At 37.2% G+C, this 14778-nt stretch overlaps 1 protein-coding gene across 1 annotated transcript; it reads left to right on the top strand.

Moving 5' to 3' along the window:
- Positions 1 to 13043: 13043 nt before the first annotated feature.
- On the top strand, positions 13044 to 13982 carry LOC122444070 (olfactory receptor 4K13). The gene has a single exon (XM_043472870.1). The coding sequence runs from the start codon at positions 13044 to 13046 to the stop codon at positions 13980 to 13982; it is 939 nt and encodes a 312-aa protein (XP_043328805.1).
- Positions 13983 to 14778: the final 796 nt, after the last annotated feature.

Below are 14778 nucleotides of genomic sequence, written 5' to 3'. Positions count from 1 at the left end.
TCAGTTCAGGACTCACAACCCATCAGAGGGGACACAGAAGAATCAGGGTTTGGAGATCCTCCCTGGGGAGTGAGCAGTTCAAATCACATATTTGACACCCCAGCTCTGGAGTCTGACCCTGAGAAGATGAGTCCCATTAGCTGATTTGAAAACCAGTGGAACTTATAAGGGCTGTGAGAAACCCAGACCCACTGGTGAAGTGCACATACATCTTTCTTACTCCCAGGAACCAGGAAGAGGAAGCAGATTGAAACTGTGTCAGGCTCTGGCTGGTTCCCAGAAAACACTCCAACATGTACCTTTGCCCATGCCAGTCACCTACTCTGGCCCCTCTACCTCTGGCACAACTCCCCACTAGAGTGAACACTGCCTTTGTCAAGGAGAGTGTTCAGTGTTGATGAATTTATGCCTAAAAAATTCCTGAGACTAAAAAAGGAGACAGATATTCAGGTAGAAGACAAATAGTCAGATATTCATCACAGAGAACCCTAATCAAGATGAACTCAAAGAGACCCACACCAAGTCATATCATAACTAAAATGACAAAAATTAAAGATAGAGAATTCTATCTTTAGAATAGAGATTCTAAGCAGCAAGAGAAAAACCAAAGAGTCATATACAAAAGAACCCCTATCAGATTATCAGCTGAATTTTCTGCAGAAACTTTGCAGGCTGGAAGGGAATGATATGATATAAATTACTGAAAAAGAAAAAAACCTAGAATACTCTACCCAGCAAGATTATCATCAAGAACTGAAAGAGAGACAGACAAAAGCTGAAAGAGTTCATCAGCCTCATTTTGTTCTTTGATCTGTGGGCTCATTGCTGTTGTTCAGTCATCAAGTCATGTCTGATTCTTCACAACCCCATGGACTGCAGCACACCAGGCTTCCCTATCCCTCACTATGTCCACTGAATCAGTGATGCCATCCAACCATCTCATCCTCTGTCACCTTATTCTCCTGCCTTCAATCTTTCCCAGCATAAGGGTCTTTTCCAATGAGTCAACTGTTCACATCAGGTGGCCAAAGTTTCTTCTTCTCCAGCATCAAAACTTCCAAAGAGTATTCAGTGTTGATTTCCTTAAAGATTAACTGGTTTGATTTCCTTGCTTTCCAAGGGACTCTCAAGAGTCTTCTCCAGCACCACAGTTTGAAAGCATCAATTCTTTGGTGCTCTGCCTTCTTTATTGTCCAACTCTCACATCTGGACATGACTACTGGAAAGACCATAGCCCTAACTATATGGACCTTTGTCAGCAAAGTGATGTCTTTGCTTTGTAACACACTGTCTAGGTTTGTCATAGCTTTCATGCCAAGAAGCAATCGTCTTCTAATTTCATGGCTGTGGTCACCATCCACAGTGATCTCAGAGCCCCAAAAGAGGAAATCTGTCACTGCTTCCACTTTTTCCCCTTCTATTTGCGATGAAGTGATGGGACTGGATACCATGATCTTAGATTTTTAATACTGAGTTTTAAGCTGGATTTTTTACACTCCTCCTTCACCCTCATCAAGAATCTCTTTAGTTCCTCTTCACTTTCTGCCATTAGAATGGTATCATCCACATATCTGATGTTGTTGATATTTCTCCTGGCAACTTGATTCCATCTTATAACACATCCAGCCCAGCATACTTTTCATTAAATTTATAATTTTTTAAACATTATTTCTTTAGATATTTCTTTTCTGCCATCCCTGACTCCAGTACCACATGTGGTATATCATGTGATATTTTTCATAGGTTATAGAGGCTCTTTTAAGTTTTTCTCCAATTTTGTTCTGTTTCTGATTTAGCTTAGATGATTTCTATTTTCCCTCCAGGTGTTTTATTTTTCCTTTGTTTCCCAAATGGAATTTTTCAGATTCTGTATTATATTTTACCACCTCCAATTCCATTTGGTTGTTTATTTCATATCTTCATTTTTTTCTCTCATGTTCATATTTTCCTTTAAATTCTTGATCATTTGTATAATGTCTATTTCAAAATTTTTAATTTTAAGAACTTATTCATCTAAGTCATTTCTGAATATGTATCTCTTGGTTATATAGATCATATCTTACTTCTTTGAATTTTTATTAGCTAATGATTGGATGTCATATATCAGTGATTCTCCATGAAGGGACATTTGGCATTATCTGGGGACATGATTGGATGTCACATGTGGGGGCTGCTACTGGAATTTAATGGATAGAGGAAGGAATGCTGCTAAACATCTTATAATGATCAAGAAGACTTTTCAACCTACAATAAAACTATCTCTAAAACTTAAAGTTGAAATCAAGACATTTTAAAGCATACAAATGATTAAAGAATTCTTAGCAACCTGGTGCTTATAAATAAATATGTTAAATGAAGTTGTAATGAAAATTTTTACATTTATTTATGTACAAATAAAATTTGAATATGACAATAGTCCATAGAAGAGAAGATGCATAAAGAAGTTTCTTACATTTTTTTTAATGAAATGGTATAATTATTTGGAACTATGAGAAATAAAATGTTTCCTGCCATATCAGTAAACAAAGATGTTGCAGTCATTAGCAATTGCAGCCACCACAATGGTGAGCTGGTAAGCTCTGAGGGAACTTGGAAGTAGAAGAATATCTACCATGTTGCAGCCATCAGATTATAGCCACTCCTTACAGTGAGCCACAAGGAAACTCAGGATGCAAACAACACAGGATACTGGTCCTATATAGCTCAGGTGCAAATAAATGGGATGATTTCAGTGAGCCCAAACTCTTGCATCTTCCCATACATGGAAAAGAACTAAATTCCTTAACTTATCTGGTTTTCTTTAAGTAACAACAATATTTTCTTGTTCAGACTATCTGCCTTTTGTTGCAAAACTTCTATATAACCTGGTTCTTTCCTTCACTTTGGAGCAGTTCTCTCAGGGTCACTTGAGATGTTGTCTTCTAAGTTTGAAGTTCTAAAAATCCCCACTGGAAAAAAAAATAGCTCTCAATTTTTAGGTTGTGAGTGTTTAAGTTGACAGGAACCAGAAAGTGATAATTTAAAGTTCAGTTCAGTTCAGTCACTCAGTTGTGTCTGACTCTTTACAATCCCATGGACTGAAGCACACCCAGCTTCCCTGTTCATCACCAACTCCCAGAGCTTGCTCACACTCATGTCTGTTGAGTTGGTGATGACATCCAACAATTTCATCCTCTGTCATCCTCTCATCCTCTGTTGTCCCCTTCTCCTCCTGCCTTTAGTGTTTCCCAGCATCAAGGTCTTTTCCAATGAGTCAGTTCTTCACATCCAGTGGCCAAAGTATTGGAGTTACAGCTTCAGCATCAGTCCTTACAATGAGTATTCAGGACTGATTTCCTTTAGGATTCACTGACTTTATCTCCTGGCAGTCCAAGGACTCTCAAGAGTCTTCTCCAACACCACAGTTCAAAGCATCAATTTTTCAGCACTCAGCCTTCTTTGTGGTCAACTATCACATCCATACATAACTACTGGAAAAACCACAGCTTTGACTAGACAGACTTTGGTCAGCCAAGTAATGTCTCTGCTTTTTAATATGTGGTCTAGGTAGGACATAGCTTTTCTTCCAAGGAGCAAGCATCTTTTAATTTCATGGCTGCAGTCACCATCTGCACTGATTTTGGAGCCCAAGAAAATAAAATCTCTCACTGTTTCCATTGTTTCCCTATCTATTTGTCATGAAGTGATTGGACCAGATGCCATGATCTTAGTTTTTTGAATGTCGAGTTTTAAACCAGCTTTTCCACTCTCTTCTTTCACCCTCATAAAGAGGCTCTTTAGTTCCTTTTCACTTTCTGCCATAAGGGTGGTGTCATTTGTGTATCTGAGGTTATTGAAATTTCTCCTGGCAATCTTGATTCCAGCTTGTGCTTCATCCAGCCTGGCATTTCGCGTGATGTACTCTACATATAAGTTAAATATACAGCTTTGATGTACTCTTTTCCCAATTTGGAGGGCTTCCTTGGTGGCTCAGACATTAAAGACTCTGCCTGCAATGCAGGAGATCCGGGTTCGTTTCCTGGGTTGGGAAGATTCCCTAGAAAAAGAAATGGCAACTCACTCCAATATACTTGCCTGGAAAACCCCATGGACAGAGGAACCTCGCAGGCTACAGTCCATGGGATCGCAAAGAGTTGGACACAGCTGAAAGACTAAGGTTTTTTTTCCAATTTGGAACCAGTCTGTTGTTCCATGTCTGGTTCTAACTGTTGCTTCTTGACCATCATGCAGATTTCTCAGGAGGCAGGTGAGGTGGTCTAGTATTTTCATCTCTTGAAGAATTTTCCAGTTTCTTGTGATCCACACGGTTCAATAAAGCAGAAATAGACATTTTTCTGGAACTCTCTTGCATTTTCTATGATCCAACAGATGTTGGCAATTTGATCTCTGGTTCTTCTGCCTTTTCTAAATCCAACTTGAACATCTGGAAGTTCTTGGTTCATGTACTGTTGAAGCCTGGCTTGGAGAATTTTGAACATTACTTCACTAGCATGTGAGATGAGTGCAATTGTGTGGTAGTTTGAATATTCTTTGGCATTGCCTTTCTTTGGGGTTAGAATGAAAACACCTTTTCCAGTCCTGTGGCCAGGACTTGAAAAGTTATATTATGTAATTTAAAGATACATATTATATATATACTCTAAAGAAATCACAAAAATGAAACAAAGAAAGAGAAAATGACAGAAGGAGGAAGTAAAGAAAGAAGGAAGAAAGGAAATAAGAAGAAGAGAAAGAAAAAAACAGAGGTTATCTAAAATAACAATGTTTGTCTAGTAGTTACTAACTTGGACAGCCCAGTCTAAGCCATTTGATTCTTTTCTGGTCAAACCAAACAAGCTTTTTGGATTAGTGATGGGCTTTCCAGAATGAAGGCCATGTTGCCGTTTGCATTATTAATCAGCTACAATCAGTCCCAATAAACAATAAAAATGTTGAAAAAGGTAAAAGGGAAATCTGCATGACAAATGTACCAAGTATCCCATGTTAGTATTGCAACAGGAATTCTGTTCATGGTCACAATGATATCTTCAGACATTGATAGTCTCTTAAACCAGTGTTCTTCCTATGTGGTCAAGTCTATTGGCTCTAGATAACTGGAAAATAAAACCACTCTCATCTTGAGAACTCAGTCATGGAAACTTTCATGGGAACTTTGAGGAAGATTAAAAAAGGTCATGTAGAAACCTCTTGAAAAAGAAAAAAACAAACCTGGAGCCAGGAAACTGGAATACATCTGCAAGGTCTTTCAGATGACTTAGAATTCTTAGAAGCAGCTACTTGGGGTCATGAAATAAATTGACATGGGAACATCAAACAAAGAATAGATGTACATACATCTCTCATACACAGCTGCTGAAGCCACTTCTCTGAACTGAACTCGGTGCCCATGGGGAAAAATAATCTGAAGTTGAGTTTAGGCAAATTTCTCTGATGGCAAACCTGCACAAAATCAGAAAATGGATTGTATTGGATTCATTCCTGAAGCCCCAGTAGTATAAAAAGAGATATTCAACAGAACTGACACCTATTCAGCTCTTAAATATGATTAGCCTCTTATAGAAGCAACCACCATGAATACAAGTAAAGATTTATAACTGCAGAGTCTATCAGTATACTTCATATGAATACAATTCCTCTGGTCAAGAAAGACATTTTTTGTTATTAATATACAAAAATTAGCCAAGAAACATTGAATTATGTGGTATTCACGTTTCTCATTATTCTTAGAGCATTGGTCTTACTGAAAACTGAAACAGGCAATTCAAAGCATATGTTACTTTTAATAGGAGTGAATACAGACACAAAAGTCTGCTAATATTAATGGGAAAATGTACTTTTCAATTGAATATGAGAGTAAAAGGAAATATTCCACAGGAAAAGTTTATTAAAACTGGAAGTAGAAATGAGGAAATAGAGGGAAATATAATTACCTAACATTATCTTTTCATGTCTTGTATTTTAATAGGCCCAGTTGTATTTAAAATACATTAAATACATTTAAAGAAAACTAAAGTTAGTTTACAGTAAATGTTAGATATATTTTGCATTTGATGCTTTTTAATACTCTTCAAGTATATTTTCATAATTTGAATATCCCAGACCTGAGAGTGGTTTTATATTGCCCTCTTATCTGTTGTCCATAAGTAAAGCATATCAATTTCTATAATTATGTGATATTAGAAAAGAATGTTTAATTCTATTGTAATTAAGGGAGAGCAATGTAGCATCTTTAATAATTCCCATTGGTATTTGATCATCAGTTGGGTATTGTTAGGTCTCAAAATATATCTTTTGTTATTACCACCCTCTCAATATTTATGATCCCTTTTTCCCTAGGAAAATGAATATTCATATGTGTCATTATTTTAAGGATAATGTGATTATTTTGGAGTGAGACACTCTCCAGGTTTCAGTGTGCCCAGAGTCAAGTGATGTTCTGAAACACTCTGTAGAGTTGGTAAGTCATGGAGGTAGCTTTAATGTAGATTAAAACAATACAGAAGCATTCCTGGATACTGGCTTATAATCACATTGTCCATAGGTAGAAACAGATGTGAAAAGTCATTTAGAAGCTGAACAATGTGATAAAATTATAGAATTCTAGAAGGCATTATTACTCTAGTTGTCATACAAATATAGCATAGTCCCATATGTGTGACAACATGATGAAAGTTATATGATTGAGTACACTTTGATACAACTCAAGTGATTTTACTTTCAATCTGCTAAACAGTGTCCATGTCAAACTTTATCATGTCAATGTTATTACCAACAAAAATTTTATGGTGAACTATGCCAAGCAGTGTTTATTTAAAATAGTAACTGGGTGAATGGAAACTTCCCTCTTGTTTTCCAAGAAATGTGTTATTGTCTTGTGCTTATAAACCTACCACATCTAACACATCAATTTGTCCTATTCTGTTTTTAAAGAAAAATAAGTCAGCTAAATGGACTAGTATCATATGGATAAGAATATGACTTTTGGCAAATCTGACCTAAGAATATTCACTTTTATTTAACGTTTTTATGTATTAAGATTACAAATATTAAAAATATAAACTTTAAATAGAATAAATCTTTTATCTGTTCTCTAATATTTGAACATTTTATTCTTTGTAGATAAAGCACTAGGTGCATGCTAAGTTGCTTCAGTCATGTCCAACTCTTTGTGACTCCATGGACTGTAGCCCTCCAGGCTCCTCTGTCCTTGGGATTCTCCAGGCAAGAATACTGGAATGGGTAGCCATTGCCTTCATTAGGGAATCTTCCTGACTCAGGGATCGAAATGGGGACCTTATGTTTTCTGCATTGGCAAACAGATTTTTTACCACTAGCACCACCTGGGAAACCCTAAAGCACTAGGTAATCAACCACAATTTTTCCTTTTCTTATCATATTTTGATGACTATAATCTTCTGTGAGTAAATTTCAAATTCTAAAACTTAGTTCAGTTATACTTCCTGCACATGAGTCTATGCGCTGTACTTAGTCACTCAGTCACGTCCGACTCCTTGTGACCCCATGAGCTGTAGCCTGCCAGGCTCCTCTGTCCACAGGGATTCTCCAGGCAAGAACACTGGAGTGGGTTGCCAGGGAATGAACCCAATTCTCTCGCATTACAGGAAGATTCTTTACTGTTTGAGCATTAGAATTAAAATGTTAATTTCAGGGCTTCATATATCCATCTTTATCCTCATCCATTTTAGAATAATCTGAAAGTTTTTCATCGAACAAAGTAAAGTTAAGGACTTTGCTTTTGCAGAAAGGGAAGATGCCAGGCAGACAATCAAAATGATTCTTTTGAAAACCAAAGAGATTCTTTTCTGTGTCTTCTTCCTACTTCATACCCTTAGGGAGTCTGTGTGGGTGATTGTGTATGTGTGTGTGTGTGTGTGTGTGTGTGTGTGTGCTATGTGTATGTATATGTGTAAGGTTTTGGATTAAAAACCTATATACAAAAATGTTTTTTAAAGGAAAATCATAGATTAGTGCAACACTATAAAAACAGAAAGGAATAAAAGTAGAAAAATCCATTTGCATGTAAAAATTATTAGTTATATATTTTTAGAAATATTACTCTAAAAATACTAACAAATTTTTGGAAATTTTTTCTTTTTCAATATCTGTATGCTTTCACTCACTGAACAGCTTTATTGATGGCTTTCATAAACTGTATTAGTATTATGAGAAATAATTTGTTTATTTTCAAGGACCTTAAAAATTCCTTATTTGGGAAGGAAACCACACTAGAAATTTAACCCTAGGAGTCAGAGATACCTAGTGTTAGAATAAATGTGCCTAGTTCTTATTAGAAGAATTAAAAAAGAACTAAAGAGCCTCTTGATGAAAGTGAAAGAGGGAGTGAAAAAGTTGGCTTAAAGCTCAACACTAGGAAAACTAAGATCATGGCATCTGGTCCCATCACTTCATGGCAAATAGATGGGGATACAATGGAAACAGTGACTGACTTTATTTTTTGGGGCTCCAAAATCACTGCAGATGGTGATTGCAGCCATGAAATTAAAAGATGCTTACTCCTTGGAAGGAAAGTTATGACCAACTAGACAGCATATTAAAAAGCAGAGACATTACTTTGCCAACCAAGTTCCGTCTAGTCAAGGCTATGGTTTTTCCAGTAGTCATGTATGAATGTGACAGTTGGACTATAAGGCAAGCTGAGCACTGAAGAATTGATGCTTTTGAACTATGGTGTTGGAGAAGACTCTTGAGAGTCCTTTGAAGTGCAAGGGATCCAACCAGTCCATCCTAAAGAAGATCAGTCCTGTATGTTCATTGGAAGGACTGATGGTGAAGCTGAAACTTGAAATTCCACTACTTTGGCCACCTGATGCAAAGAGCTGACTCATTTGAAAAGACCTTGATGCTGGGAAAGATTGAGGGCAGGAGAAGAAGGGGACGACAGAGGATGAGATGGTAGGATGGTATCACCGACTCAGTGGACATGGGTTTGGGTGGACTCTGGGAGTTGGTGATGGACAGGGAGGCCTGGCATGCTGCGGTTCATGGGGTCGCAAAGAGTTGGACACGACTGAGCGACTGAACTGAACTGAACTGAATTCTTATTCTGGGCTTCCCTGGTGGCTCAGTGGTTAAGAATTTGCCTGCCAATGTGGGAAATGCAGGTTGAACCCCTGTGTCTGCAAGATCCCCTGGAGAAGTAAATGGCAGCCCACTGCAGTGTTCTTGCCTGGGAAATCCCACGGACAGAGGAGACTAGTGGGCTTTAGTCCATAGGGTCACAAAGGAGTCGGACATGACCTATCAACTTAAACAACTCTTATTCCAGTGCTCCTTCAGAAGACTGAGAATTAAAACATGTAATATATCTGATATATATGCGAAATAGTTAAGTTATAGGATGCATGAAATGGACAATAAATGCAGTGGAAATTACCACAAGTTTCAAATCTATGGAGGGTTGTATTATGTACAAGAGAGGCCTTGATGTGCTCTGAAGGATTTGGTTATACGACAAACAAATTTGTGTAGCTAAGAAGGAGAAAACAAACAAGGATGGGGAAAAAAATGCATGAAGAATGTAGAAAGCCATGAGGTTGTGTTTGCTGAAAGGGAAGTTGAATTTTTTCAATACTAGAAAATAGTATTAGGTTGGTTGGTGAAGGGCTGACTGTGAAGACCTAAGTACATTTGGGGATTCATCATATAGTTAGAAATGTATAAGTTTTTAAGAAAACAATGATATGATGAAAACAGAATTTTTATGGGAAATGTTAAAATCCTAAAAACAAACTGTATTTGTGGGGTGATTACATATGCATCATCTATTGATGTAAAATCAAATTCTGTATAGCTGCAAAAAGTTCAGAATTTTCATGCACTCATGTGAACATGTTTTTAATTTTTAAGTGAAAAACCCAGGGGAAATAACTATGCATGTAGCATGAACACTGTTGCCTTATAAATATAAACATACACTAATATACACAACACACAAACAAACACCATACTAGTATGTTATTAGTTTTCCTGAAAGCTATCTAGGATACAAATGGCTTACAGTTAGTGATCCTGTTATGTGTGACGTGTTCTTTCCTTTCCCAATTAGTATAAGCTATTCTCACTTTTTAAAAAGTAATCTAAAGGAAAAGTATATTTTTAACAAATATTTTAAAATGGTGATTGTCTCTGTCTTAAATGCTTCAACATTCAATTTGACATATGATTTAAATGTCCAATTTCTATTGACTTTGCTCTAAAACTAATTTTAATCTAGATCCTGAATATATAATGTATAATTCATTTATTCAACCATTCATTCAACAGGTACTTGAGTGTCATGAAACAGATGCTAAAATGTGTACAAATTACTTTATGTGTTTCTTGAGAACTGCCCTGTTCTCTTTAAATGAAGTTACAAAAATTAGATTTTAAAAAGGATACAATGTTGTAAAGTAAAATAAATAAATTAATTAATTAAAAATTAAATAAATAAAAAAGATCACTGTTAGGGATCCTTAAAATACTAGACTGTAGCTGAAAGGAGCTATAAACTTTCTAGACACGGAAATGAATAACTTTATATACTTGATGTAATTTAGTACTTGACGTCAATTCACGTTTCTCAGAGTAGGAAATTGGCCAAAAGATATGTTCATATAGAGGAAAAAAACAGCCTCATTTGGAAAATGTATTAATACTATAAAGTTGTCTTGAAGAAACGGAATATACACCACTATGACACTTATTCTTTCTGTTTTTGATGATTGGGAGAGTAAATTGTAGGAAGTTGATGGGATAGAGGCTAGGAGATGCATGGATATCCCTGGGATTCACAGAAGGCACCTTCACATGAACATATTTTCTCTCTGTCTGCTGGGTATCAATGGGGCAAAAAGAAGACTATATTTACTGAAGGAGAATTATAAAAACAGGTAATTTAGAAATCATTAATGACTATGCTAAAGCGTTTGTCTATGTGGATCACAACAAACTCGAAAATTCTTAAGGAGATGAGAATACCGGGCCACCTTACCGGCCTTCTGAGAAACCTGTTTGCAGATCAAGAAGCAACAGTTAGAACTGGACATGGAACAATGAACTGCTTCCAAATTGGAAAAGGAGTACCTTGTATGCAGAGTACATCATGAGAAACACAGGGCTGGATGAAGCACAAGCTGGAATCAAGATTGCAGGAGTAATAGCAATAACCTCAGATATGCAGATAACATCACCCTTATGGCAGAAAGCAAAGAGAAACTAAAGAGCCTCTTTATGAGGATGAAAGAGGAGGGTGAAAAAGCTGGTTTAAAACTCAACATTCAAAAATCTAAGATCATGGCATCTGGTCCCATCACTTCATGGCAAATAGATAGGGAAACAATGGAAACAGTGAGAGACTTGATTTTCTTGGGCTCCAAAATCAGTGCAGATGGTGACTGCAGCCATGAAATTAAAAGACGCTTGCTCCTTGGAAGAAAAGCTATGGCCTACCCTAGATAGCATTACTAAAAAGCAGAGACATTACTTTGCCAATCAAGGTCCATCTCGTCAAAGCTATGGTTTTTCCAGTAGTCATGTATGGATGTGACAGTTGGACTATAAAGAAAGCTGAGCGCCGAAGAATTGATGCTTTTGAACTGTGGTGTTGGAGAAGACTCTTGAGAGTCCCTTGGACTGCAAGGAGATCCAACCAGTCCTGAAGGAAATCAATCCTGAATATTCATTGGAAGGACTAATGTTGAAGCTGAAACTCCACTACTTTGGTCACCTGATGTGAAGAACTGACTCATTGGAAAAGACCCTGATGCAGGGCTAGATTGAAGGTGGGAGTAGAAGGGGATGACAGAGGATGAGATGGTTGGATGTCATCACTGACTCAATGGACGTGGAGTTTGAGTAAGCTCTGAGAATCGGTGATGGACATGGAACCTGATGTGCAGCGGTCCATGATATTGCAAAGAGTTGGACATGACTGAGCAACTGAAATGAACTGAATGATGAAAACAATTTTTAAAAAGCAAAGCTAGTAGAATCAGTTTTGCAATAAGCATGGGCTTAATTACGTGATTTTACTGCAAAATGTGTATGTTAGTTGCCTCAAACTTTCTCAGTTATTTTGAAGCCTGTTACAGATACACCTAAACAAACCAACCAGTGATCCTCTATACAGTAACGAGCAAACAAAAAAACAAATAAATGAATACAAACTAAAAATGAAATAAAATCAGTTACATTTGGCTGTGGATTTTTTTCACCTTTTGTACTTTTTCCCCAGAATTCTAGAATAGGCAGGTGAATACAGGTAAATTTTGAGTGAATAAGTTGTATTTTTATATATTTTTAAAAAGTGTGTAATGATCATCACTAGTTAAGCTGTGAGACATTGCTTCACTGGAGCATGGAATGGAGCATGGAAAAGTAAAGGTAGATTTCTCAGGAACTAAAAGCAAATATTTAAACCTTAATTTATGTTTTAATTCATAGTTCTTTACAAAAATCTATTTCAAAATATAGTTCTTGAGAATCATGGATATATTGTCTGCATTTCTAATTTCCAGATTAAAATAGTCAATATTATTCTGTCAATATAGAACCCACCATAATTCTCTAGTGCATGGAAATCTTCATAGCACGAAGAGGCTTTTGATGTCTTGTAGTCCAATTTTTTATTTTACAGAGATGGAAACTTGACCATCAAAAGGGAAATGGCTTATCCTATGTTGCTCGATGAATAGCTAAGCTAGGTGTTGTGTTGAAGCCTTCTAATTCCAAGTTCACAGCCTTTAAAATTGTGGTTTCATAAACTGTTTTTATTTTTGTTTTTCAGAAATGTATATTCTGAATTCTACCATTATTTGGATACTTCTCTGGACCATTTAGTAAATCACTGACCAACAAAAATTCCCCAAAGTAGGAGGTGCTTATAAATTCAAGTACCCTGTCTAAATAGCAAAGCTGGACATCAGCATGAACCACTTTATGTAAACACAATTTTCCTACTCCTTATTCTTACTCATTTTGATTATTACAGGATTAAGTAGACAACCAGACAAGTGGATGACATGGAAAAGACAAACCATTCTGTGGTATCTGAGTTCATTTTGCTGGGACTTTCCAAATCTCAGAATCTTCAGATTTTATTCTTTCTGGGATTCTCTGTGGTCTATGGTGGGATTGTGTTGGGAAACCTCCTCATCTTAGTCACTGTGATCTTTGACCCATGCCTTCACACACCAATGTACTTTCTGCTTATCAATCTCTCCTGTATTGATATGATCCTGGCTTCTTTTGCTACCCCTAAGATGATTGTAGATTTCCTCCGAGACCAGAAGACCATCTCCTGGTGGGGATGTTATTCTCAGATGTTCTTCATGCACCTCCTAGGTGGGAGTGAGATGATGTTGCTTGTTGCCATGGCAATAGACAGATATGTTGCCATATGCAAACCCCTCCATTACATGACCATCATGAGCCCACGAGTGCTCACTGGGCTGCTGTTATCCTCCTACGCAGTTGGATTTGTGCACTCAGCCAGTCAAATGGCTTTCATGTTGAATTTACCCTTCTGTGGTCCCAATGTGGTGGACAGCTTTTTCTGTGACCTACCCCTTGTGATCAAACTCGCCTGCGAGGACACCTATGTGCTCCAGCTCCTGGTCATTGCTGACAGTGGCCTCCTGTCGCTGGTCTGCTTCCTCCTCCTGCTCGTCTCCTACACGGTGATCGTTTACTCTGTTAGGCAGCACACTGCCAGTGGTTCCTCTAAGGCTTTCTCCACTCTCTCAGCACACATCACAGTAGTGACTCTGTTCTTTGCCCCTTGTGTCTTTATCTATGTATGGCCCTTCAGCAGATACTCCATAGATAAAATTCTTTCTGTGTTTTATACGATTTTCACACCTCTCTTAAATCCTATTATTTATACATTAAGGAATCAAGAGGTAAAAGCAGCCATTAGGAAGATAAAGACTCGACATACAAATTCAAAGCACGCTTTGTAGATGACACCGCTGAAGAGGTGTTTGGCTATTATTGTTTGGACATTATTTAGGAATGCACTTTAAATGTATTTCAAATTCTATAAAACAGTATGTTTCATTGTTAAAAAGGAAGCCTCCCTATTGTCACCCTTAATGTTTAAATGCATAATATCTACAGTCCGCAGGTGTGTGTTTAAATCCCACCCTCACCACTTTCATGCGAATTTGAACAAAATGAATAAATTCTCTGCAACTTACTTTCTTTATCTAGAAAAACTTCCTCCTATGTTTCTTTTACTATTTTAGCATGTCTTTAAACCTTGTAAAGTATGTTATTATTGCTGCTGTTACAGCTGTTGTCATTACAATGGTATTCTGCATTTGGAATATGCACACAGATGACACTTCACATAGTTGTTTAGCTAAGGGCCTGGCTAACTGCCTTGCTAGAGAGCTGCATTTTGTAAATAATCCCTAGTCACTACGTATTAATTTTTAATTACCTACTTACCACAGTGCCTCCAACCATTCTACATATATTTAGTGAGTCTGCAAAGTCTTGGAAGATATATCTAGGACTGTGAAGAGCATGGCCTAAGGATGGAGAGAGTGAACTAAATTTGCAGTTGTGTTGTGGCATGAAAGCACTATATTAAAGGATGCACAGGGCGCTGGAGAAATGCAGAGGAGTGACATCCAGATCAGGGCAGGTGCAAGGAAGGCTTCCAGGAGAAGGAAATAATTGGAGTAAGCATTGGTTGGATAAGAAGAAAGACATCCTGACAAAGCGAACTGTATAGAGGAACACATGGAAGAG

Source organism: Cervus canadensis, chromosome 6 (genome assembly GCF_019320065.1).
Source record: "Cervus canadensis isolate Bull #8, Minnesota chromosome 6, ASM1932006v1, whole genome shotgun sequence".
NCBI classification, from domain to species: Eukaryota; Metazoa; Chordata; class Mammalia; order Artiodactyla; family Cervidae; genus Cervus; species Cervus canadensis.
The sequence above is the reverse complement of the archived record's forward strand: the minus strand, read 5'-3'. Positions and strand labels throughout refer to the sequence as shown.